The sequence below is a fragment of the Aulonocara sp. 'chitande type north' Nkhata Bay genome, linkage group LG18 (assembly GCF_057382095.1).
Source record: "Aulonocara sp. 'chitande type north' Nkhata Bay isolate Kocher_YH1m ecotype deep benthic linkage group LG18, A_spYH_male_GT1.1, whole genome shotgun sequence".
Lineage (NCBI taxonomy): Eukaryota > Metazoa > Chordata > Actinopteri > Cichliformes > Cichlidae > Aulonocara > Aulonocara sp. 'chitande type north' Nkhata Bay.
The window spans coordinates 20,808,611-20,834,091 of NC_141361.1; the positions used below are offsets into that span (position 1 = coordinate 20,808,611).

The 25,481-nt window shown below is 39.7% G+C and overlaps 4 protein-coding genes across 8 annotated transcripts; 3 read left to right on the forward strand and 1 right to left on the reverse strand.

Moving 5' to 3' along the window:
• Window positions 1-6,401, forward strand: kif2c (kinesin family member 2C). 2 transcript variants are annotated; one of them, XM_086272704.1, is made up of 23 exons: window positions 1-109; window positions 291-371; window positions 473-561; window positions 650-751; window positions 1,288-1,336; window positions 1,417-1,452; window positions 2,199-2,345; window positions 2,631-2,753; window positions 2,875-2,972; window positions 3,100-3,195; window positions 3,301-3,355; window positions 3,475-3,637; window positions 3,811-3,901; window positions 4,026-4,089; window positions 4,166-4,257; window positions 4,363-4,505; window positions 4,646-4,859; window positions 4,965-5,075; window positions 5,162-5,229; window positions 5,337-5,415; window positions 5,497-5,577; window positions 5,692-5,785; window positions 6,216-6,401. In XM_086272704.1, the coding sequence occupies exons 2-23, from the start codon at window positions 311-313 to the stop codon at window positions 6,275-6,277; spliced, it is 2,118 nt and encodes a 705-aa protein (XP_086128830.1). In that variant the 5' UTR covers window positions 1-109; window positions 291-310; the 3' UTR covers window positions 6,278-6,401. The 2 variants fall into 2 exon arrangements, with proteins under 2 accessions (XP_086128830.1, XP_086128831.1); XM_086272705.1 differs by lacking the exon at window positions 1,417-1,452.
• A 1,073-nt stretch (window positions 6,402-7,474) lies between these two features.
• Window positions 7,475-16,266, forward strand: selenot1a (selenoprotein T, 1a). Its single transcript, XM_086271196.1, has 6 exons — window positions 7,475-7,664; window positions 8,455-8,565; window positions 11,772-11,898; window positions 13,378-13,465; window positions 15,468-15,634; window positions 15,749-16,266. The coding sequence occupies exons 1-5, from the start codon at window positions 7,531-7,533 to the stop codon at window positions 15,590-15,592; spliced, it is 585 nt and encodes a 194-aa protein (XP_086127322.1). The 5' UTR covers window positions 7,475-7,530; the 3' UTR covers window positions 15,593-15,634; window positions 15,749-16,266.
• A 258-nt stretch (window positions 16,267-16,524) lies between these two features.
• LOC147308452 (glutamate-rich protein 6) lies at window positions 16,525-21,097 on the reverse strand. Of its 4 annotated transcripts, XM_086271192.1 has the most exons (11): window positions 20,746-21,038; window positions 19,697-19,823; window positions 19,510-19,596; window positions 19,227-19,417; window positions 19,040-19,104; window positions 18,726-18,892; window positions 18,101-18,178; window positions 17,786-17,955; window positions 17,502-17,557; window positions 17,344-17,387; window positions 16,525-17,036 (listed from the first exon to the last, which is right to left on the reverse strand). In XM_086271192.1, the coding sequence occupies exons 1-11, from the start codon at window positions 20,892-20,894 to the stop codon at window positions 16,782-16,784; spliced, it is 1,389 nt and encodes a 462-aa protein (XP_086127318.1). In that variant the 5' UTR covers window positions 20,895-21,038; the 3' UTR covers window positions 16,525-16,781. The 4 variants fall into 4 exon arrangements, with proteins under 4 accessions (XP_086127318.1, XP_086127320.1, XP_086127316.1 ...); XM_086271194.1 differs by lacking the exon at window positions 20,746-21,038 and adding an exon at window positions 21,045-21,097 and having other exon boundaries at window positions 17,344-17,557; window positions 19,697-19,825; XM_086271190.1 differs by having other exon boundaries at window positions 17,344-17,557.
• A 60-nt stretch (window positions 21,098-21,157) lies between these two features.
• On the forward strand, window positions 21,158-23,516 carry LOC147308453 (uncharacterized). Its single transcript, XM_086271195.1, has 4 exons — window positions 21,158-21,889; window positions 22,044-22,184; window positions 22,273-22,391; window positions 22,691-23,516. The coding sequence occupies exons 1-4, from the start codon at window positions 21,619-21,621 to the stop codon at window positions 23,498-23,500; spliced, it is 1,341 nt and encodes a 446-aa protein (XP_086127321.1). The 5' UTR covers window positions 21,158-21,618; the 3' UTR covers window positions 23,501-23,516.
• The last annotated feature ends 1,965 nt before the right edge of the window (window positions 23,517-25,481 follow it).

Here is a 25,481-nt window from a genome sequence, read left to right on the forward strand (position 1 = left end):
AGAAGAACGCCGGACTCTATGAAATGACGAAGACCAATCAGATTCTTAAATACTCGGAAATAACGCCAGTTTAAATTCTGGGCGCTGTTGAGTTTGGTACGGGTGAAAGGTAAGTGTGATTTTTATCTTGAAAGAAACTAAAAACAAACAAATGGAAACAACTGACGGTTTGGTTTTATCAAACTTTACGTTTCCATGAAAAGGCGGCATATTTTCACAGCGACGACAGCACAACTGGTAGAGAATGAGTTGGATACTTAATACGCTAACGTTACCTTCATTATTTTCAGCTTTTTAAGAAGGCGCTATCATGGAGAACAGCCTGTCCCGACTTCTCGTTGGACTCTCTGTCCAGATCAGCCGCAGTGATGGTGAGCTCATGTTGCATTAAATCCGTTCGTATTATGTGTTTTTGTACTTCCCGTGTGCGGTGAGTTTAACTCAGGCATGCTTTTTTATGTACGTGAACTAGGTCGAGTCCATTCGGCCACCGTGAAATCCGTTGACAAGTCCACAGTTATGGTTGAGTGGCATGAGAGGAACATGTGCCGTGGAAAGGGGGTCAGTAATGTCGTAACTGAGGTGATATCAACCAAGTATACATTAACATATCCTATATGCTGAGTCTGCTTCTTCTTCTGTGTTTTAGATTGATCTAAGTGAGTTATGTATACTCAATCCAGAGGTTTTGGACCCTATAAATTCAATCACAAGCTCAACTCCTGACCCACCGACTCGTGTTCCAGAAAAGGTAAGTGCTAGCCTACATTGTTTTTTCTCATAATTTATTACATTAACCTTGCTGTCAGTCACCAGATGACAGCAAGGTTAGATGATCCTGCTTCCTTGTGTAGCCTCTCCTGTGACATTAAGTTGACCCTTATTTCAGGTAAGGGTGCATGTGAGTTGAATTTGAATGTTCAGTAGAAGCCTTATGCTGTATGAGGTGTAATCCAAAAGGAACTCAACTGTAGTTGTAAATGAACACTTCCTGTGAGCAAACCTGAAGCAATGCTCTACTCCACACGTTGATGACCTTAAGACAGTGGATTAATTCAAATTGAGCATTTTTGTTTGTTTTATAAGTGATAAACGCCAGATGATTTTTAAATACATCATCTGGATTTAAAAATCTCCCCCTGCTTTTATACTGTTTGATGTAACTACATACAGAATGATCTTCTAATAACTTATATTACACATAAGTACACGGTGCTTCTTATGAGGGAGTTAAGTGGCTGACTGGACTGAGCATTATACAGTTTTCTTTCTGTTTTTATTCTGTAGAAATACGAGGGTCGACTGCGCTCCTCTAGGATTCCTGCACCTGCCTCCTGTATGTAAATATTGATTCTCTGTGTGTGTCAGGTGTAAATGTTAAGTACTCTTGCCTAATGGCTTCTTTCCTTCCAAAAGCTTCTACTACGGCAGTCACAAGAACTGAAGAGTCAGGTCGGCACGGCGTGCATGTTTTTTGTTAAAGCAAATCTGTCCTGTTTTGGTTATGGGTGCAAGGGCGAGGAGTGACAGTCCTGCAAGAGCTGACCTCTGCTCCCAGATTTTAGATGTACATTAGATTAATAATAACGCACAAGGGATGCAAATCAAACACACTTAGGTGTTGGGTGATTGTATATGCATATGCAGCAATGGTTTTTTTTTTTTTTTGTTTGTTTGTTTTGGGGGGGGGGGGGGGGGTTGTTTTTTGTTTTTTTTGTCTCTTCGTCCTTAAATTCTGCCTGTTGAGAAATAAGATCGTGCTATAAAAAGGACCGCTGATTGTTATCACTGGTTGATCAGTTCATTGGAGAATAAACAGTGCATGTACAGTGGCCTCTAAGTCCTTTTTTTATGACTTAGAACCATTTTAATGACCAGCACATTAGTGTTTTCATATCTTTGTTATTCACTTAAAACACACTTTTCTACCACTGTGGATGTCTAATTTGGTTGTTCTGTTTTTAGAAAAATAAGTGGTGAATTTACTGTTGGTGTCACTTGTGTTTTGCCACACAGCCTCGTACAGCTTTTTTTTTTTTTTCTTCTTCTTCTTCTTCTTCTCCTTCTCCTCCTCCTCCTTCTCCTCCATTATACCAGTAGTGGCTGTCTTAATCCAGATCAATAATGCTGGTAATAATCAGTCTGAATTGCATAAACGCATATTTCAGCAGTTTGACTTGGTTTTGTGTCACTTTCAGTTGCTACTCGGTCCCAGGCTCGGCAGACGTGTATGTTTCAGGCTCCAGGTTCTGTTCAAGGACCAGTCTCAGCTATAGAATCCTTTTCAGCTAACCCAGAAACCATACATCCCGAGCCCCCACCACCACCAGTCCTCAAAAACTCTGGTTGGTTGTGATTTACTTATTCATTTAAAACAGAAAACAAAAAGATTTTTTAAAATGCATAACGCATTTTAAAAAATCATAACAGAGCCACATCCGTTTCATTTAACAACATGTTGTTGTTGGTGACCATGCCATATTCATTTGGTTATCTGCAGGGTACAAAGTCATATCATGTACCTGTTAAAATGTATTTGAATAAGTTTCTGAGTACTTTAAATGTATGAAGAAATATTTTGGTCTTTTCCTTCTGTTAAATCTGAATTATATTTGTTTTTTGTCATCTAGTAATTCCGAATCAGCAGCGTAAAAAGAATGATACACAACCAGCGACTTTGCAGCCTTTTGTTCCTGAGGCCATAAAGCAAAATGATGAACCTGAGAAAATGCCTCCTCCATCCACAGTTAAAGGTATGTAACCTTACCATTTTATTGGTATTAGGTGTTAACATCTCATTTATTTATTTATTTATTTCAGTGTGTGTGTGTATATTCAGTGTGTATATTGTTTGTTTGGTTTTTCACGTTTCAGGCAGGAGGAAATCTGTGGCTCCCGTGGAGTTGAACAAAGGCAATAAAAGGCTCTCTTGTGTTGTAAAGCCCCCAGATATGCAAACCAAGAGGGGAAAGGTGAAAGATTTCTTCAACCATTTTTATTATTATTATTATTATTTTTTTTTTTATGTAAATTGTTTTAAACATGAGCAAAACTACTCCTCATTTTGTTACAGTACCTTTTGTTTGCTTGTCTTTATAGTTTCTGGAAGGTTCCCGGCCCAACCAGAAGTTCTTTGAGATGATTCAGGATTTCAGAGCGACTTTGGAAATCACACCCTTATCAACTACTGAAACGGTAGGTTTAAACATGGACTTACAATGTTCCATCCAGAAAGTTTTATTGTAGCTTTGCAAACTGTAGCACAGTCATTTCTCTGCACATCTCTTGCCTTTTTTTAAGATTGAGCCCCAAAGGATTTGTGTGTGTGTTCGCAAGCGGCCCTTTAACAAGCAGGGTAGGTCAGGAATAATTTGTAGATTCTCTATTCTATCATCTGAATATAAAGGAGTAATTGAGGGAGAGAAAACAGTTGCCATGTTTATACACTAACTCCGATACTCTTGTGTATTGTAGAGATTAATAAAAAGGAGATTGATGTGGTGTCTGTACCTGGGAAAGGTGCGTTACTGGTCCATGAGCCAAAACACAAGGTGGACCTCACCAAGTACTTGGACAATCAAGTCTTCCACTTTGACTACTCCTTTGATGAGACCGCCACCAATGAACTTGTCTACAAGTAACTACCTAATTTTTCCTTTAAGCCAACAGTGGCTCTGATTGTACATTTTCTAACTTAGCTTTTTCAACTGGGACATTAACCAGTACAATGGAGACTCGATGTATACTTTTATACATGCTGTAATTTTCCTGTTAATGTTATGATGACTAAAATTCTGATTTTCCTTTTAGGTTCACAGCTAAACCTTTAGTCCAGTCCATTTTTGAAGGTGGTATGGCAACATGTTTTGCCTATGGCCAGACAGGAAGTGGTAAGACTCATGTAAGTCTCCACTTGATCTAAGATTTTGAGGGGTTTTTTTTTTTTTTTGGTTTTTTTTGGGGGGGGGTTTGAAGCACAATTTTGCAAATGTGGAATTTATTCAAAGTCTTTATTTGTTTTTAAGACAATGGGAGGTGATTTCACAGGGAAGCAGCAGAACAGTGCTAAAGGCATCTACGCATTAGCAGGTAGGACCTTAAATGAAACAACTGGATTTTGTACAAAAAACAGACTTTGTCATAATTTGAGTCTATTCACTTCTAGCCCAGGATGTTTTTGCCTACCTCCACCACAGGAGGTATGCTAATTTGGATCTCTCTGCCTACGTCAGCTTCTTTGAGATTTACAACGGCAAGGTAGGAAGACGTGAAGGGAACACCCTTCACTCAGAAGATATCTATTGAATCCACGTGTTCAATTAATCCATATAGCAAACTAGACCTTTATTTATTTTTATTTAGGTGTATGACCTGCTGCATAAGAAGGCCAAGCTGCGTGTTTTGGAAGATGAACGACAACAGGTTCAGGTGGTCGGCCTCGAAGAGGTCTATGTGACCTCAGCAGAGGAGGTCATCAAGATGATACAGATTGGCAGTTCATGCAGGTAGTTTAGTATCAAGAATGTGTTTGATGTTTCCTTGTGCATTTTTCTTTGTGGCTGAAAGGGCACAAAAACGTATTAATTACCCATTAGTGTACCGTAGGTAGGCAAACTCTAAGTTAGAATCTCACTGTCTTTTCCAGAACGTCGGGCCAAACCTCAGCCAATGCCAACTCATCCCGCTCTCATGCAATCCTTCAAATTGTTCTTCGGCGCAATGACCGTGCTACCACGCTGCACGGCAAGTTTTCACTGATCGATTTGGCTGGCAATGAGCGTGGTACAGATGTCAGCAGCAATGACCGGAGTACTTTAGTTGAGACTGCCGAGATCAACCGCAGCCTTCTGGCTCTCAAGGTAAGCGATGGCTGATTAAAAGGCAGAAGTACTCTGTTTTCTCTCCATTAAATATGTATGCACAGCAACTCAAAACGCTGTTGTTTCCTCTCTTGTATCCTGTAGGAGTGTATCCGTTCACTGGGAAAGAACAGTGATCACATTCCTTTCCGAATGAGCACTTTGACCAAAGTCCTCAGGGATTCTTTCATTGGAGAGAAGTCCAGGACCTGCATGGTATGTTACCACACCAAATTTGACTTCCTCTCAGCATTGGATATTTTGAAATCCACATCAAATAAAAATTTTTCTTTGTTTCACAGATTGCTATGGTGTCTCCAGGTATGACCTCATGTGAATATACAATGAACACATTGCGCTATGCTGACAGGTATGTATTTAGCATATGAAGCTCTGAATCTGTGGGCTTGTTTTTTTTTTCTAATGGGAATTCTCAGTCGCCTTATTGTATGATGAAGCTTGAAACATTTTCTGCAGAGTGAAGGAACTTAATGGCAATTCCAAAGCCAGTGAAGCACCTAAGACACAGGAGCCAATGAATAGCTCCTCAGAAGAGGTAAGCTTGCACAGCATGAATCCAGTTATAACCTGTGTGGAAGTTTCTCAGATTTAACTTGTCACTCTTTTTGTGATGTAGGAATCAGTTTTGGATACCGGTGTGTATGATGCCATATCTCAGGTGGCTGAGCTGGAGGAGAAAGTTTATTCAGAGCTCAAGGTAGAGTTTTCCTAACTTTGTATGTTTTTTCCCAGGATTCAAGTTACAATGTCATTTTATTTTTTTAAATTAGTAATTTCGCCTATTTTTTATTTTTTATTTTTTTCTACTCAGAGGGGAGGTGACCTCGTACAAGAAATGGGCCAAATCTCATACAACATCGAGGAAGGACTCTCCAATCTGGTTGATCATTCCAAAAAGTTATTGGGTTTGTACCAACCAAAATATTGCTTGATTTGTTTTGTTAATGTAATGTACTAAATCTGCTTGCTCATTACACAAAACTTTACCCCTTCTAACACAGCTCCAGCCTTTTTTTTCTTTTGTTTGTTTTTTTGTTTTAAATAAAGGTGTAGACTCTGTCTTAAAATTCTATTCTTTTTAATGGCCACCAGGGGGCAATACCTAGGGCTTGTAAAAAGAATTTTGTTACTATAGAAAGAAAAACCGTTTCCAAATGTGACCTCTCTAAACACTTTCCTGCTGTATTTAGTCATTATTTTCAGGGTGAGATTGGGAGAAAAATGCATAGATGCCAAACAGTCATCTTGTTTTGTCAAAATTAAATGTATAGCCTGACAAAGGATTAAGAAAGGATTTACTTTGGTGTGCTTTACATTCATTTGTTTCATCCACAGAGACAGTGATGGCTTTGCAGTCTGCTGTGGATCAGGAGCGATCAGCGAGGCTGAATCACTAAATCAAGCAGAAAACCTTCTCTTCTGAGTAACGAGCTGTTTTATTAGAAAATTGTGTTTTGTTCTTACTATATTTGTTTCATTGTATTAACTTCTGTGTATTCAATAAAATGTTTTTGAACACTATTCATTAAATATGTGATTTTATATTTTAGGCAGACAGCTCATTTCTAGTGCAGAATTGGATACATGTACATTAAAAAATCGAGACAAGTTTTGGAGGGCTCATTCTTGATGGAATTGGTCATTGAAGTTGTCTATGCACCTCATTAAATAAATTATACCACCACTAAGAATGCAGTATGATTTCTTTTCTGCATCATAGGTGAACATAGTTCACCTCTTTCAAAACTATGATTCAGATTTGAAATTTCAACAGAATTGATTTATTCTTGGTCAGATGTGGCTCTGTATAAATAATTATAAATAATTGAATGACTAAGTTGATGGTTTCTGGGTTTTTTTTGTTTTTGTTTTTTGTAAAAGCAAATAGCTGCTATAGAATATTTTGCTTCTATTATTTGACTTGGCCCCTGTGAGGGAAGGCTAACTTAAAATCAATATAACATTTTGATGGCCCCTATCCTATAATGAGACTTTGATCTCAAAAGGGGGAATGATGGTGCACAATGACTCCATGAATTTTGCCAGTGTAAGTGTTGCTCCATATGGCCTTAGTAGGTATCCGATCAGCTGCAACACTATTATCAAAACACCCACTAAGGAAATATCCCATCTTTAACCTCCTAGGACCTGGCATCCACATATGTGGACATCACATTTTGGGTTATTTAGACCAAAATACTCAATTTTGCTTTACAGGGGCCTGATTTCCACTTACAAGGTTATATACTGCTACTGTTCTATCAAAATTTTAAACGAATATCCTCATATGGGGCTCTTATTTTTCTTAACAAAAATAAGGTAAAGAAAATGTGGTAATTCTTTGGTTTTACGTTCATTGGGCCCCAATATGCCCAAATATCAAAGAGAAATTAAAAATGCATGCCGTAGAAGAGTTCGGGTCTTAGGAGGTTAAGATGGGGTGATCCATGTTGTTATATTTTATTAGCCCAAAGGCTCTGTCAATCAGTTGAACTGCCAGAGCGGGAGGTGGTGCTAAAGATGAAACCAGTACTAGTTAAAACCTGCGATTGGATGAAGAGGAAAAGGAGGGACCAACCAGAAGCGAAATGTACAGATTAACCTGCCTGCGTACGACGGGTTAAGGAAGAGACCGTCGAAGAGGATAGCCATGAAGTGGATACGGTTCTCGCTCCTGGTTTTGGGGGTGTTTTCCCTGTGCTGTGCCACGGCTGGTGACAGCAGCGGCATAAAGAAAATGAAGATGCAGTTTGCCACTGGACCTCTTCTCAGGTTTCAAATCTGGTAAGCAAATGAGCCAAAAAACTGGCGAGTCATTGCACGCTAGCCCCCGGCTAACAGTGTCGCAGGCCTAAAATAAACGCTCGCCGATAGGAGGTTAATTTACCGGATGTTTGTTAGGAAATAACAACGCTCCGGGTTGTTCAAACTGAATAAATAAACAGTTGTCAAAAGCTCTACTGAAATCATTTTCTGGAAGTCGATAATTTTTTGCACTTTTTTCGTAAACATTTGGTGGAAAACATGGCTTCCACTTCCGCTGTTAAACCTTTAATAAACCGTCTACTGTGTGTAGGTTATGTTAATGTGTTATCATTGTTACGCTACGACGACAGGATTTTTTCCCCCCCAGATTACAGTAAAATAACTGGTCTGCAGTTATTGTTGGTAAATTTAACATATTGTTTTCGCTGATAGACTTGGAGATTTTAGGCAAATTAGTCCACTAACTACTCTAAATATTAACCTGACCAGGAGGCGGTGTGCTAACCTGAAAACTCTCACTTTGTTTGACGTTTGTGTACGAGGAAAGTATTTTTTTTAAGGCCACGTTTGCAATGTAAATAAGCTAGTCACTAAAGCAAACACAGCCCACAAAGGTGAACATGCAGCTTTCATGTATGATAACGCGCTGCTGCCAAGTCACATATAAAACTTTTGAGTAAATGACCAACAGAGAAGTTTAAAATTCAAATCTTCGTGCTAAATCATCAACGTAACCTTTGTTAGCCTGTCCTGTTTTGACTTTAGACTGTGCTCGGCTTTCTAGCAGTGTCCTTGTTTCCCCCCACAGCATTTCCTGAGGATACAAGCGGGTGTTTGAGGAGTACACGCAGGCCTTGTACCAGCGGTACCCAGACATCCGCATTGAAGGGGAGAACTATCTTCCTGTTCCCATGTATCGGTAAGCGAGAGCGAAAGATTGCCTGCCTTGTTACAAGTGGATTACGTCGAGCCTTATTAAAGTGGGCTGAAAGCTCCCTGGGATTAGCCGTGATTTGTCTAAGGAAGTGAAATTCTCAAGCACGAACATATCTGGCCATGGATTGGTGTCTGGTAGTTTTGGTAGACACTGCTTAAACTGCTGTCCTTTTTTAAAGATGTTTTGATCCAGTGTCCTAAAATCACTCCAATGAAGAAAATGTCTACAAATCAAATCGAAATGTCAGCAATAGATAAATTGTTAGATGAACCGGGCTAATTTTACTCCAGCTTACTTCATTTTGCATTCCCAAGTTTTAAAGATGTTAAATGGGTACTCTCCGCAGGAAATCCAAACAACTGTGATGCATTCCTTAATTGCTTAAATTTTCAGGCCATGGGGCTGAAGTTGCATACCTTCCTTGGTGTATACAGTACAGGCATGGATGTGATGGTTTCAGCTAAAGTATTTAAATGTAAATTAAGTGGAATGTCATACTATTTTAGTGTTTTAGTTTTATTTGTCACATTTTAAGTTAATGCAGGGTCAGTATTACAGATAAATTTGTTTCACAAGATATAACAGGTCAAAAAGCTACAGACATAGAAGTTTAAAAACTATAAAGATTAAAAAAAAAAAAAGAAACAAAAGAAAGAAACAACATAAATGAAGTCAGAAATCTTCTGAAATGTAAATGGGTGGGTGGGGACATGCACTTTTTTTCCTTCAGTTTTTAAAAATGTATAGCTTTGTTATGGTGTAGGATTATATGACATACGTAATGGTCTATTAGGTATTAGTTAATAGTAATGTAGCCTTACTTGGGAGGGTAATGAAAAATCTGTTCCAAATGACCAAATCCACCACTTCCCATATTTCTTATAGCCCTTTTCCACTCGTACCTACTAAGATTAGCTCGCCATGGCTCAACTCATTTTCAAGGACTTTCCATTGGGTTGTAGTACCAAGTACTTTGGTACCTAAGCCCCTTTTCCATTAGTACCTACTGGCCATGGATTACCACACCTAGACTTGGATCAACTGGTTTTCTATTACAAAGCAGTGGTACCTAACACACGTGACTGTCGTCATAGCTAGGGATGGGTATCGAAAACCGGTTCTTGTTGAGAACCGGTTCCCACTGTTTAAATTCCTTGGAGTTGTTTGCCATTTTTTTTAAACGATTCCCTTATCGATTCCAGTCGCCCCGAATGACGTCACCACGTTGCGGAGCGTCATTTACCTGGCAGGAAACATGGCGGCTCAAACGCTCAAAAGTTTGATTATACTTTATGAGAACAGATGACAACAGGGCAACTTGCAATACTTGCAAAGTAGACATTTCATTTAAGGGAGGAAACACTACGAATATGGAAAAGCTCACAAAACACGCGATAACCTTAAATGAATGTCGTGTTTTTAATTCCGCTTCGGACCCAGCAGCAGCGGTAACGTTTGCACGTCCTCTCCCGTTAATGTGGCAGGTAAATAATCAACTAACAGTGCATATTATGTTAGCGCGATCTGCCTTATTACAAAACCTGCCATTACTGCGCATTTAGGTGATCATGATGAGAGAGACAGACAGACAGTCTGGCTCAGATGCTGGCAGTTCTCGCTGCAGTCTACCGTTAACATCTCCTTTCAGGCCAGGATAGACGAATGTCACAGAGCAGTGGCTAAGATTGTGGTAAAAGGCTTGCACCCATTTGCCACAGCAGATGGTAAGTGAATGTGTTTAATTGTAGGCAGGAACATTACTGGATATTCTTGTGTAATTGCTACAGAATAATTTATGTTATACTTTGTTATTGCTACAGAAGAATATTTATTTTATTACTTTACTTTTTTTTTTTTTTTTTTTTTTTTTTTTTTTTTATTTAATGTCCTGGGGACCCTGTGATACCCCATTGAAGAGCCGTAGGCTGGATCTCTTAAGATGTCACTGTTGGGTTTGTAAGGCCATGTTACTCCTAAATTTTTATCTTGTTCAAAGAGAAGATATAAAAAGTTCTAAGCTATTCGACCTTAGTGTTCTCCTTTTTTTTTTTTTTAAAAAAAGAATCGAATCGTTAAACAGAATCGAAAATGGAATCGAAATCGTGAAAATCTTATCAATACCCATCCCTAGTCATAGCACCACGTCTGAGCATCCCACGATGTGAACGCTAGACTCTGGAAACACAGCGTTGTTTTTGTAGCAGTTTCTCTCATTTCCAGATTTTGATTTTTGTGAACGAGATAAGTGATGCTACTGACCAGCCAATCGGTGGCATGCAGTCTGATGATGTCACATTTTAGTACCTGCTCGGATCGCTTAGACCCCTGGTCAAGTATTTACTAAAAAAAGTACCAGGCACTATGACATGCGTAAATGCATAGTAACTAAAACCAGCATATTAATGATCAAGGAACTGACCTAACAGCCCATTATTCAATCAGTGGGCTGGTTTCAGTTATAATGCAATGCAATGCACTGTTTATAAGGTTGGGGAAACCTGCAGTCAGCTGAGACTGAAGAAGTCACTTGGATGAGTGATGAAATGTTTCTCCCACTGAAAACACTACATCCAGATGAACAGAATCAACTTTTTGGGATTTACTTACCTGGATGATTGAGCATGCATCAAGACTTGCATCAGAACATTAGGTATTTAGCTAAACCAACAAGTCCATCTGTACAACAATCAGCACTGTGACTTATGATAATAAAGTTCAAAAGAGAACTTATAAATAACACATGAAATCTTTCTCATTGTATTCTAGTTGCTATGGAACAGTTTCTTTGTGTTTACCGTTTTAGATGGACTATAACTTGGTTTCTGAATAATTAGTCTGTGGCATTTTGAGGAATCATTGCCTGGAGAATTGGATTGTATTTGTATTACATGTGAGATGTATTTGTGTAGCAGTCCCAGGTGTTGTAGTTAAGGTGTGGTGTTACTGAGACTCTTAGGTATTTTTCTGGGCTTCTAATGAATACACACGAGAAAAGCTGTGCAAAAGAAATGGAGATGGTATCAAGCCCCCTCAGAGTCTTTAACCATTGTTTTCAATGTCTCACAATGTAAAACTAAAGATTTTGGAGAGATTTTACTTCAGTAACAAGCTCTGTCTGCTTTATGCTATCACGTATAAGAGCTGTATTCAAATCCATATCTAAACATATTTTTGTTTTGTTTCCACAGACACGTTGCTTCCTTCCTGTCTGTTTTCAAACTGCTGGTGATTGGGCTGATTATCATCGGCAGGGACCCATTCGCTCTCTTTGGTATGCAAGCCCCCGGAATGTGGGAATGGGGCCAAGGAAATAAGGTAAGGTTTCCTGGAATCAAAACTGTGTCCTTATGGGAACGTTTTTACTGTAGTGTTTTTATGTGTAACAGCGTGTTAGACGGCAGACTCTGGCTTTTCAGTAGATGGAGCTGCACGTTGTTTTGGCAAGTTATTGCAGATAGCACAGGCGTGGGTAGCATGTAGAAATGAAGAAAGGTGGGCTCTAGTTTCCGTTTACTTACAGGCTGCCAAGTACAACTAAAACCCGCAGGATTTCATTAGCTCTTCATTTGGTGGCTTCTGGTTGTTTTGTTAAGTATTGTTTGGCTTGGATTTGTTATCTCCAGGGTTAGAGACCTGGCAAATCCCAAAAGCCTTCCTGCAATAATGGTCGTTCTTGCATTTTAACAGAAGGCTGAAAAAGATTAAAAACTATTTTTGTGCCATTGAAACCCAAGCGCATAACAGCAACTCTTGCCTTTAAATACACAATAAAGACTTATTCATTTTGGTTTGGGCTGGTTTTGCTAGTGAATTTGTTCTTTTAAAATTGCTTCTAAGCCACATATGTTTGATAACAAAGACTATCTTAAGTTTTTCTTCCACTGAGTATGTGTTTGATTTTAAAGCTGCTTTTGGTATATGCATGGAATCCTTTCGCATGATATTTAACATGAATCTAGACTGCTATCACTAAATCAGCTGGCTTGAGAGCAGAAATCTGGTTTTAATGACTGTGCCAGGCCCTGTCATTTGTTGTTGTGTAATCCTACTGCACTGTAATCTCATCAGCCAATATGGGGAGAGCTGCTCAAGAGTGTGCGTCAAAAACAGGCATGCACAACTCTGTCAGTCCCTGTCATGCGAACTGCAGACGGGTAACAAATAAAACAAAACTTAGACCTGCAGTAAGGTCTTAACGGCATAACTGCAGGAGCCCATATGTTACTTGGATTTAAAATGTATTTATTTTGAGAAATAGCCATATACTTCACAATGTTAACATATTGGCAAGTGTTACTCCACTGAGAGTGACTACTGAATTGCACTAACGCAGCGGTCCCCAACCCTCGGACCGGTGCCGGTCCGTGAGTCGTTTGGTACCGGGCCGCGAGAGTTGAGGCTCAGGTGTGAAATGTATGGTTTTCAGGATTTTTATCTGTTTTCAGCGTCATTTTGTTATCGTTTTTATCATTAACTCGGTTTTCCTGGATGTTTTCACGTGTGTTATGAATAAATCTTCTTTTTTTTCGGTACCGGTACTAGTTTTATTTTGTTGTATTTATCCGCGACACCTTAAAGGCCGGTCCGTGAAAATATTGTCGGGCATAAACCGGTCCGTGGCGCAAAAAAAGGTTGGGGACCGCTACACTAACGGATGGCATGAACGTCATATTTTAAAGCAGCTACATGCTAACCTGTTACTACACTTTTATCCTGTGGGGTTTTTGTTCTAATTTCTGCTCACTGAACATTGCAGACTCTGTTTAAATAAAAGAAATCTTTCCTCTCCATCAGATTTATGCCTGCATGATGGTGTTCTTCCTCAGCAACATGATTGAAAACCAGTTAATGTCAACAGGAGCGTTTGAAATCACATTAAATGGTGAGTGTTATTCTAGCACGTACTTAGTGCCCAGTGGATTTGTATGGCGTTATTTTTGTGCCACTATTCTGAGCGCACGTAAAAAAGGTTTGCAGGTGCAAGTGTTGCATTTTGAGGAGAAATTTATTTTGAGCGAAGAAAAGCTGAATTTGAGTGAACAAAATTCATTGCTGCATGCAAAAAATATATATCCGTGTTTGCTATTATCCATATACACACGCACAATAGCAGCCCCTCTCGCTCAGTTTTTGTATTTGCGCTCGCAATGTGTCGCTCACGCTCTCAACATTTCTGCCCGTGCACGCTCAACTCTTTCTGTACACCGTTATATTTGTGCCACAAAACCAGCCAATCACAGACTTGGATGCAAAAAAATCTGATTGGCTGTTTTTGTCTCCAATCAGCTCGAAAGGACGAAATGCAATATCCCAGAATCCATTTCGTCCAAAGCTCAAACGAGGCAGTGGCGGAGGAACACAGAGTGGCGGAGTTTGAAATATTACTCTTTGTGGGACACAAAATAAACTTTTAAGATATTTTCATGTTAGAATGTAGCTGTGTGAACTTCAAATATCTGCTCGATTTATCAAGACATCACATATTTGCATAAGTGCTCCAACGTTTTCGGAGATGCCTGTTACCCACCAGCTGACCGGGTGGGAACTCGGGTTAAACATAATATATAAGGCTGAACTGACAAAAAAATCACCGACTACACCACCAGGTATTATTGGAAAAACCATAAAGCCTTTGAACGAAAACAAACGCTGTTGTGACAGTGATGTACACTGTTTTGTTGGTATATATGTATGATTTGTATGGCTCCAGCAAACATCAGCTGATACTAGAAATTAATTTTAAATAAATTCTAACAACAGCTGATCAATTTTGAACGTGCTGCTGTTGTTGTTTAGCGCAACATCCGCTGGTTTCCTGTTTCTGGCGCAAAGTGGGAGATAAACAAACAAGAGAGACGATCAGCTGATCATTGATCAGTTTCATGATTGAAGTAGCAACAGGAGAGGGAGGGAGAATGAGGAGAGAAGAGGCAGCTAAGACACAGAATAACTCCAGCTTTGTGTCTTTTTTATTCTCGCTGAAGTCTTTTCCCCTCAATACGGATGTATTGTAATTGGTCCAGCCCAGAGTTGATTATTACCAGCTGGCTAATCCACCACCTTTCATTGTTTATACCATTACAAAAACAAACAAACTAACATAAAAATGAAAAATCACCATTGGCCCACCGGGCAAATGCCGGGTAAATGCCCAATGGCCAGTCCAGGTATTCGGTCAGCTGGTGGGTAACAGGCATCTCCGAAAACGTTAGAGCACTTATGCAAATATGTGATGTCTTGATAAATCGAGCAGATATTAGAAGTTTACACAGCTACATTATCGCATGAAAATATCTTAAAAGTTTATTTTGTGACCCACAAAGAGTAATATTTCAAACTCCGCCACTCTGTGTTCCTCCGCCACTGCCTCGTTTGAGTTTTGGACGAAATGGATTCTGGGATATTGCATTTCGTCATTTCGAGCTGGTTGGAGACGAAAACAGCCAATCAGATTTTTTTTGCATCCAAGTCTGTGATTGGCTGGTTTTGTGGCACAAATATAACGGTGTACAGAACGAGTTTAGCGCGCACGGGCTGAAATGTTGAGAGCGCGAGCGACACATTGCGAGCGAGCGCAAGTGCAAAAACTGAGCGAGAGGGGCTGCTATTGTGTGTGTGGATAATAGCAAACACTGAAATACATTTTTTGCACGCAGCAATGAATTTTGTTCACTCAAATTCAGCTTTTCTTCGCTCAAAATAAATTTCTCCTCAAAATGCAACACTTGCACCTGCAATTTTTTTTTACGTGCGCTCAGAATAGTGGCACAAAAATAACGCCATAGATTTGACTTTATTTCATTTTTCTTGCAATAACATTCATAAACTTGAGATGATGGAACAAAATCTAGCCCACAAATTAAAATGAAAATATTCTTTTATAGATGTACCAGTGTGGTCCAAATTGGAGTCAGGTCACCTGCCCTCCATGCAGCAGCTTGTGCAAATCCTGGATAATGAAATGAAGATGAACGTTCACATGAACGCAAGGCACCACCACCATTCATAACCTTACTGTTCAATTCCTAGCTGAAGCTAAAAGCCCATCCATGTAAGTACAGTCGTGTGACAAAGACTTTTTTTGTTTGTTTGTTTTGGAGTCACTTCTACTAAAGTGAAGGTTTATGCTTTTTAATTTGGCCTGCTCCTTTCTCTGCCTTTCTAGGTCTGAGGTGGGTTTCTCACTGGGCTGTGAGGTGATGTTTATGAACGTCTGCGCTGAAGGCAGGAACACTGCTAGCACAGACTGGATGTCCCCATCACTCTTCACTGCGCCCCTTAGAGATGACCCGCCCCTGACGCCAGAGTGGGATCCATGGCAACAGTGCTGGCCATTTTGTCATTTTCTTGTACTATTCATACTACTACAGAGTTCATCCAGGTGATATTAGTGAGCCCATAAGGAGAGAGTTAACATTGGTTCTTGTAGTCTTTAACTATTTGAATATAATTTGATCTCTGTGGGGGAAAAAAAGAAACAATGTGTCATTTGTACCACTGAGCCAAATGTAGAAATTTGTTTATCAAGTAGTTTACCGTGTAGAAATTTGCAGCACTTAAAAGTCTGTCATCACTGTTGTGAAAATAACATTGGGAACCTGTTGGTATGATTTCTGAATTTTTATATTTACAAACCTTGGAGGAAACTAAGAAGATTAATAAAACATATTGTTAACTATTTAACTCTGAAACTGTGGTGTTGAGTTGACATACTAACGCATCTGTTGTCATCAGGCTTATAATTTACTGTGGGTATACTATGCAATGGTATGAAATATCTGGAGTAACAACCTGATTATCTAATTTGGGAAGCTCTACACTGATTTTATATTACAAGGCAAAAGAGAGGAGAAATTAAAAAACAAAAAAAACAACTACAAGACCAGCCTAAAAGAAATAAAGTGGTTAATGTGCAACAGATGACTTTATTTAGACAAGGAGTAATGAAAGTCATTTATTGGGTTAATTGTATAATACCTTTACTTGATATTCTCTTTGTGAAACCGGGCTCCATTTAAATTGAATTTAAAATAAAGGTAAGTCTGGCCTTAAAAATGAGAAAATACTGATTCAGCCAAGCATGCTATAAGGATTATCTCTATATATCGACATGCTGGCACTCAGGTGCTAGTACATAAAATGGTTTTTTTTTTTTTTTTTTTCAGTCACTGTCATCATGTTCCAATATTACATATACATCAACAATCCTGAAGGCACTTGAGGATGAAGGCTTTGTCACTGTCATTCATCATTACATCATCACTGACTTTCAGGAGCCTTTGAGCAGTAACCTGTAAGTGATGGGCTGGTGTAGTCTTAAGTTTTTGGGGATGTAAGGGCGTCGTCAGATACTGGTGAAGATGCTGAATTGCTGCGTGGATCCTGATTTTGGCTGCCAATGCCAGCAGCTCGTCTTTAGAGAGCGATGAACCTGAAGTATGCACGTATTCACCCTAATCAAAGATTTTTCACGTTAATGAAGCACTTTAGCATTTGTTACAGTCATTTTGCAAATCATTTAAACCCTCTGTGTAGTTAAATGTTAAAAATATTTGCTTTCATAAAGAAAGACATCAGAAAACTGGTAGTAATGCATACCCATATCCAAACTTTTAGACTTATTCCAGTGTCATACTCAAAATGAACATATTTTCCAATTTTTGTTTTTCCATTTTAGCCCTTATGTTTTGTCATATGTTTAATTCTATAAAATAGCCAGTTCACAATGTGCAGACTAGTTGCACAGTGCTTCAGTCTTACCTGAGCGCAGCAGGTACCCACACTGAACTTAGCCTGTTGCCTGCCTGCCAAGAAGGAAACAAACACTTGTTTGTTCCCCAGGACTCGAACTCCAACAGTTTTGTTGAGGGACAGAAAGATGGGCTGCAGGGGTGTGGGAGTACCCCAGCTCCACTTACAAGTTACATTGCCTGCATTGTTTAAGCATCGGCCACCAGACATGTTCAAGGACAGCCTGCAATGCGAGTACAGAAAAAATACATGCATATAAATGGACTGTAGCTCATTGCCATTATGTATTTATGCTCACCTGTGCAAATTTTAAATATCACATTTAGACCCCATAGACAAAAACATTTTTTGACAGCAACCTCTATGACAACAACTATAGGGCTAATAATATAATTTAAAGAGGCAATATTTAATAAATGGTAAATATTAAAAAAAAAAAAATGCTATCTACCATATGTTTCCATTGGTGTGATAGCATGTCGCTCTGCCATCAGACTGGAATATAGCTCTGATTTGTTGATTAGGGGCACTGACGTCGTCATACACTATACAAACTCTTCCATTGTGTTCAGTGACGACGATAAGTACAGCCAAGAGGCCAGAGGGATAACTGTAACCAAGCTGGTAAGGACAGGAACACTGACTATAGAGGATATTCAATTCAACTGGAATTCACTGGATTTCTTCAATGTTTAAATTGTGCATTTTTAAATCACTTCCGCAAAGTCTCATGATCAATCTGATCAAATCTGAGAGGATACAAGACCTGAGCAGAGCCACCAGGGAACATGGTAAGGAATGTGATGCCACTGGAATAAAATTTCTGTAAAACTCCAGACCCCACCTGTGAATACAGATAAACTTCAAACGAAGAAATTATCATGTCTAGAAATTCTATTTTGCACACAATAACATGGACTTTTGAAAAATTATTTTTAAAAAACAATTATTATTCTTATAACCTAATAGTGTGGAGTTTGAAAGAAGTGGGAGGGTTGCTTTATTGCAAATTTACCTCTACATTCAAGTTCTCTTTCAATGTCTAAACTCGTCAGCCTCTGCAGGGTCATTTTGATTGTCTTTTGGCCTTTTTACCCAGCTTTACTAGTTTACGATACTAAAACTGAGTAGTTTCTCTTTATAAATAATAATACTATTTAGCGTAATAATAAAGTCTTGCATTTGTGAAGGTTTTGGGTTCAATGTATTATGTAGACACAGTGTGACCACATGGGGGCATTGTATTAGTGTGTAATGCAGCTGTCTGAGGCCTCTATTCAAACATAAATGAAACCTCTGTGTTGGAAAAACGTCATATATTTACAATATAATAAGACAAAACAAGCTCTGTGGGTCATGAAAAATAGAAGTAATATTAATTTGCATGTTACCTGATGATTACATATGCCAAACTGAACTGGTTTCCAATCATAAAAAGGGAGCAACACCTCCTCCTCTTCCATTTTTAAGCATTTTTCACTTGTGCTACTGCAATACGTTGTCCCCTTTCCTGGAGCATGTGAGAGTCTTAACCTGAAGACCCCTGGTGCAGAGAAAGCTAAACAATAGCAAAATAGACTGCATTAGTTTCACAGAGCTTTATAAAATCAAGATGCAGTTACCTGTCTGTCTGTCTGTCTGTCTGTTTATTATGACTGTATGCAAAAGTTTCAGGCTTCCAGTGTGAATGTTGCTAACTACTCACAGGTCTTCCCTGCAAGCAGATTAACTGGGTAACCACCGTAGATTGTAGATTCTCTTGATTGTATTCTATGAAAAAATACAAAATAAGTGCTACTCATATTAATTTTGCACATTATTTGAGTCATATTTCTGTTCCTACTTTCATTCTGTTTACAGGCATTTTCATGCAAAATCATACAAAAGTGTACCTAGGTTTTCTCAGAAAGCCTTTCATAAACTTGTGGTAAGCTTCACTCTCTCTGGATTTGTGATACAGAATTTCCATCTGGTCTTTTGAAGTTAGATTACCAAAGGTTAGGTTAGATCGCTCCTCAAACAAAAGTCTCTGCTTCACCAGGATTTGACATAGCTGCTGCCGCTGAGCACAACAGAAGTGGGTCTGTGATGGACACAGAGGAGGGGGTAAGGAGGTCATGTAGTACAATAGGTGAATTTAGGGATTTTGACTTGACCATTTACAATCTGCCTCACCTCAGGATTATGTACCCATGTTAGAACAAGTAGAGGATGAGCCTTTTCCCCACAGTACTCACATTGTGCTGGGTATTCTGTCTGGGACTGAATAACATTTTTTTTTTTATCAGAGTAACATTATCTGTAACACCTTGCTTCCTTCCTTAAAAAGTAAGGAGATATTTGACTTTTAATTTATTATTACCCTTTGGGGAAAAGTTGTTAAATTCATCCTGTGATTGTCAGACTCACGATTGTACCTCAGAACTCCCGCAGCTCTGATACAATAGGTGGGTGGGTCACTGACAGGTTTTGGGCAACTGCATCGCATCCTCTTACCAGACAAAGAGAAAAAATGACAAATAAAAGGAAACATTCAATGATTTTAGAAAGAGTGAGATATTAATCCATATAATAATATCAAGATTATTATATGACCATGTGAAACCAATCAAGGTCTTATATGGTCGTCTGGAACATGGAGTAGATCACGAGCTAATGTAGCAGTGCCATTTAATGAAACACAGAAGTCTGAATAAGAGAACTGTTAACAGTGTTGGTATGTATTTATAAATATACACTCACTGGCCACTTCATTAGGTATTCCTGTTCAACCGCTTACATCTAACCAGCCAATGTGGATGTGGTCAAGATAACCTGCTGAAGTTCAAACTGAACAATAGAATGGTTATAAAGGGTGATTTAGTCCAGTAGAGGGCCTTTGGGATGTGGTGCAATCAGGGATTCAGCTGACAAATCTGCAGCAACTGTGTGATGCTATCATATCAACATGGACCAAATTATCCGAGGAATGATTCCAGCACCTTGTTGTCTCTGTGCCAAGAAGAGTCAAGGCAGTTTTGAAGCCAAAAGAAGATCCACCAATCTAATAAAGTGACCAGTCAATGTACATGTAGGAGATATTTTAGTACTTTGAACAGACTTGCAGGAAAAGCTGGACTTCATCTTTTTGTCTTGACTGTGTTTAGTGTCTTTATCCCAAGATAAAACAATCCATCCTCAGCTCAATGAGCTAGTCTCATGTGCTACCAGGAATCAAAACTTATTCCTAGCACATACACACCCAAGTATAATACGTCTAATATATTTTTTACATATATAAAAGCAGTCATCATTTAAGGAGGGAAAAAAGACAGATAAAGCTGACAGTTGGTGAAAACAAACACCTCTATACATAGTCTATGAAGATATGAAGATAAGCTGAAGACAGCACGACAATAAAACACCACCTACTTGCCGCAGTGGTAGTCAAGTATTGAGCGATTCTTCAGACTAGCCGGTGTTGTTAGTAACCATGGAGATGAAATAGCTGTATGGCAATGTGTAAACATAACAGCAGACCTCATCTGTGTTGCTGTCTGACTGGTTATGCTAACATTCATAAGCGTTCTGACATAAATTTCTAATAAACAGTAAAATCTATGGTAAGACCCCGGATTTTAAAAAAGCCAAAACCTTTCCACAATTATTGTAATGTGTAAATATGGTAATCTAGTGTTTGCAAAGGATTTGGAGGCAGGGAATAATCCCACCTCAGTGGTTCATTTAACAGCCTTTCTGCAGCTTCACCAGCAGGTGGAGCTTTGGTGGTTGCCATGGCATCGTAGATGTTCAAATTCTCGATATTTTCTAAGCACGTAAGAGGTTGATCCCCAGTTTTCATTGGTCAGCTTGGAAACTGCAGCTGAAACTCGCTTCCGTGACCGAAATTGTTTTTGCGCCTTCCATTTATGAGTAGCAGAGGTTTCTGAACACATGCAATACTATTTTTAGATGGGACAGCGGTTGTGCATTTATTTTTTTTAGTTTACCTCATTAATTATTACTGTGTGTCTTAATTAAACTCTCTCTCTCTCTCCCTCTCTCACTCACTCACACACACACACACACACACACACACACACACAAAGCCCGTTAAGAATAAAATGTTAACTAGACATTACTCAGGTGCATATAGTGCAGGTAATTAGAGAATCCGTTGATGTCCCCGCAGCGGCTTCTGATTCGCTGTGGCAGCACCTGGCTTGTTTGCTGCCGCACAAATAGCCATGGCGAAGTCTCGCCTTCCAGCTCTTAACATTTCTAGGAGACACGCACAGCTAAACGATGCGTAGAGAAAAAGGGAGACGTGCCTCCGTTTGTTGTGCTGTAGCTGTTATTCTGATGTGCCATTTAGTGCAAGCAATAGACTGTTACCGACTAACGAAAACAGAGAGGCGAGGAGGGCGCAAAGAGGCCGATGCGTTAGGTGCACGAAAGGGGAAAGTCGTATTCGGAAAATCTGTCGGGAAAGGCTCAGGCCTTGAGTCAGAGGTTAAATATGGGAAAGCCTCTACAAACTCATCCGTGGAGGAATCCTATCAAGCAGATTTTATAGGTAAGCTTCAGGTCCACAGTTTATGTAAGGACACTGGCTGCAGGAAAAGCGTGCTTATTTGGAGATGTACTTGCATTTTTATTTAAAAGCTCTATGCCTCTGTGCATAATTGCAAAACTTGCTCTTCTTGATTTTTTTTTTTCCCCCACGTCAGGCTGGTCAAAAGGCCAAACGTATGACACCAGTTCCAGAGAAGCAGCATGGAGGCGCATGGTACCTTTGCTGCTGTGCGGTGGGGATCGGATGAAGTTCAGGGTAGCGGGAAGAGGAGTGTCAGAGCTAGCAGTGGACCAAGGTAAGCAAGCAGGGCTCTTTCTTTTTTTTTCTTTTTTTTGTAAAGTGTCCATTTGGTTGCATCGTCATGTAAACTTTTTTTCCCATAGCAAATGCACCGCCAGTACCTCTGAGCCAGGTCCCTCCCAACTGTGGCTACAACATGCAGAGGAACTTACGGTCACTTGTTATGCAGGTTCCCTATGATGGCTGCAGTGTGGTTCAAGAGGTAATTTTAACTGAAATTAAGTCTTATGCTATATTTGAATAATTGGCAGCCTGCTGTTAAAATTGGCTAGTTTTAGGATTATTTTTTTAATTATCAAAAGTAAATTAAAATTATGCAAAATCTTCCTTAGATGGCCGAGGCTTTAATTTGCTAGTCATGGGTTTGGAACGGTCTCTTGGCTAAACATAAACACTTAATATTGTGATCTCTAACAATTATGGCTCTTTTAAAAGGGGGTAAATAACTTTAACTCCTTGACTGGTAACACGCAAGTCCTGATATTCCTTCTTGTTTTAAAGGGTGGCAGTTATGTGCTTCCAATGCGGTGGCAGGGTATTCCAATCTCCCTTTGGTGTTCCAAACCTGCAGCACCAGCTCTTATGACGACTGCCTCTCAAACCCCTCAGGACCCCGCATCAAACTCCCAGATGCCCTACACTAGCAAAAATCCAGACCAATTGTATGCCCATGTTCCTCAACCCTTTTTCTTTCCACAACAAATGCACTATCCATATCCTTCAGTTCCCGTATCGGATCCTGCAGAACCCATTAAGCAGTCAGAAATGCCCCCATTCCAGCAATACCCTCCACCCTTTCCCCCCCTCTATCCTTACTTTTATCCCCCACTTCCAGCCACAAGAGCAGCCCCAACCACCACTGCAAAGCCAGAATCCTTCATTCCTCCAGAGTTTCTCTTACCTGGTTACAAACCAGTTGGTCCACCTTTTCTTTTGCCCTTTCCACTACCTGTGCCAGCAGATACTGAAACCACAACTAACGCTGACGCTTATCCCCACTCACTGCAGCGTCCACCCAATGTGCATTTCCTCTCCCAGTATCCTCTCTTCCCTCAGTTTGTCCCTCTTCCACAATATCCGAACAACCCTAATGCAGATTTGGCGGCTGCTACTGGAAGCTCGGACACCGTACTCCCTCAATATGTTGTGCCTTTCCCTCAATTTGTTCCTCAATATCCAAGCAATCCTAATCCAGACTTGGAAAGCGGAAGCACAGACACTCTGCTGCCTCAAGCTCAGTCGCACAATTTTCCACACTTCCATCAACAAGTTCAGTTAATGCCCTTTCGTCATAGTTTGACGAAAATATAATAAAGGCTTTAAATAACACCAGTTCTTGGTTTGAAATTCTTTGTTCAACAGCTCAACTCAATCAGCACCACAGATTCAAACTCAAGAATCATAAATGTTATGAGCATTTAGTGCAAAGGTGATTGGAATTAATAAGCAGACTTGATGATATTTGGATGTTGGGGGCTCAAATTTAAATGATTAATGTCCCTGTTGTCTGCAACCACCCACCAAACAAAGGGGGGTCGGGTGGATATGTAATGTTGGAAAGTCACTATTTTATTGCACTATGCTGGGCTTATGTAGCCTGAACTGTTAAGCTTGCTTTTTACTAATAAAAAGCAATGTTCTGTTATGCCGTTCCAACTTAGTCAAAGCAGCAAATGGACTATCTTTACAGGACTTAATCATGTACAGTTGTACACCAGGTCCTTTACCTGGCATGCTGGGTCCTTCAAGAGATCCGTTTTACTCAAATGGCACCGGGGGGGAAAAAAAACAAGTCAGAAAAAAACAGCTTGTTGCTTGTCTCTCTCTCGCTCTCTTAAAAAATACATGTGACATATAATGTAATTGCAAGGAGGTATTTCTGCAGTCTATTGATTACTAGATAGTGGAAAGGGGGTGGGATTAAATAAGCTTATGCTTCTTCCTGCTCCTTTTTGAACATGAAAGTTATTTGTAGTTGTGGTTGCTCGTTTTCCTTTTGTTTTGCTTTGTCTCTGTTTAATTCTATGTTGTTGTACTTTTTCAACATGTTCAAAATAAAGATTCAATTAATCAATAAAAAAATATTGACTCATTTTTGACAATTTCTATTTTGCCCCACCCTCCCAGTTTTCTCTTTACACTCTTCATTTTGTTCCTTTTAATAAAAATGAAAAAACAAACTAACACAATTTGTAAATACAGATAATCAGAAATAACCAGGGTGACTGTTGCTTAGGAGGCAAAGGTGGTCATCCGACAATTCAGAAGTTGGTAGTTCAGTCCCTGGCTGCTCCAGTCTGCATGCCAAATATTCCATTATAAGTACCTTGCATCCATTGGAGTGCAATGTTGCAAAGCTTAGAATAAAAACTGCTCGAATGGGCGGGTGTGAATGAGGCATATTGTATAAAGTGCTCAAGTAGCGTTGAAATACACTAAACCAGTCCATTTACCATAACCACCACCTTAGGCCACACATTGGATTTATTCTTTTTTTCTTGGAGTTGTTTGAGCCCATCCTTTCTTTCAGTTAGCTGTTTGTAATAGTTTGCCAAGCTCTGCAAACAAGCGTTTTAACGGCACATTAAAGAGGTTTGGGCATTCCTTGCTGCCCAGACCTCTACATTGGAGAGACCAAACAGCCACTTCACAAGCGCATGGCACAACACAGAAGAGCCACCTCCACAGGACAAGACTCAGCAGTCCATCTGCATCTTAAGGACAAAGGACACTCTTTCGAGGATGCCAATGTTCACATTGTTCACAGGACAGATGGTTTGAAAGAGGAGTGAAAGAAACCATCTATGTCCACTGTCAGCGACCATCTTTGAACAGAGGCGGTGGTTTACGACACCAACTGTCTATAATCCATAATCCAGTTTTGAGTTCCCTCCCCAGACGCCTGAACGCCCACTCACATCCTGGGCCATCTGACCTCCGGAATTCGCATGATAAGGTGGGGCCAGGTTTCACAATGAGCTCACCTGAAACTCTGGCTGATTGGGACCCACACCCAGTTTCACACCTTGGCTCAGGCGATTAGAGGATCATCAGGGGGTCCTTTTGTCCCTCTGTGGGGGGATACTCCCACTAGGTTTAAATCTGGGACTCCCCACCATTTGACCTTAGAACTGAAGAAGCTTCTCGGATGAGAGGTGAAACGTCTTCAAGTAACTTAAAGAAGTCCAGACGCTTTTCTTTGCAAGCTCCTTTGACTATGATGATCTGGATGACTGAGAACCTTCACAGACATATTTTAACGGCACACTTTGCACATACAGGTTTATTCAGA

What these genes read in the sequence shown, in the direction of transcription:
- kif2c (XM_086272704.1), top strand. Translation starts at nt 311, where the DNA reads ATGGAGAACAGCCTGTCCCGACTTCTCGTTGGACTCTCTGTCCAGATC. An exon ending in CCTTATCAACTACTGAAACG is followed by an intron (nt 3,196 to 3,300) that starts GTAGGTTTAAAC and finishes CCTTTTTTTAAG; the next exon opens with ATTGAGCCCCAAAGGATTTG. An exon ending in CAGATTGGCAGTTCATGCAG is followed by an intron (nt 4,506 to 4,645) that starts GTAGTTTAGTAT and finishes TGTCTTTTCCAG; the next exon opens with AACGTCGGGCCAAACCTCAG.
- LOC147308453 (XM_086271195.1), top strand. Translation starts at nt 21,619, where the DNA reads ATGCGTAGAGAAAAAGGGAGACGTGCCTCCGTTTGTTGTGCTGTAGCT. An exon ending in AGAGCTAGCAGTGGACCAAG is followed by an intron (nt 22,185 to 22,272) that starts GTAAGCAAGCAG and finishes TTTTTCCCATAG; the next exon opens with CAAATGCACCGCCAGTACCT. An exon ending in GCTGCAGTGTGGTTCAAGAG is followed by an intron (nt 22,392 to 22,690) that starts GTAATTTTAACT and finishes CTTGTTTTAAAG; the next exon opens with GGTGGCAGTTATGTGCTTCC.
- LOC147308452 (XM_086271190.1), bottom strand. Translation starts at nt 20,894, where the DNA reads ATGAATGTTAGCATAACCAGTCAGACAGCAACACAGATGAGGTCTGCT. An exon ending in CTTGACTACCACTGCGGCAA is followed by an intron (nt 19,824 to 20,745) that starts GTAGGTGGTGTT and finishes GTCTGGTAAGAG; the next exon opens with GATGCGATGCAGTTGCCCAA. An exon ending in TTGGCATATGTAATCATCAG is followed by an intron (nt 18,179 to 18,725) that starts GTAACATGCAAA and finishes CTGTATTCACAG; the next exon opens with GTGGGGTCTGGAGTTTTACA.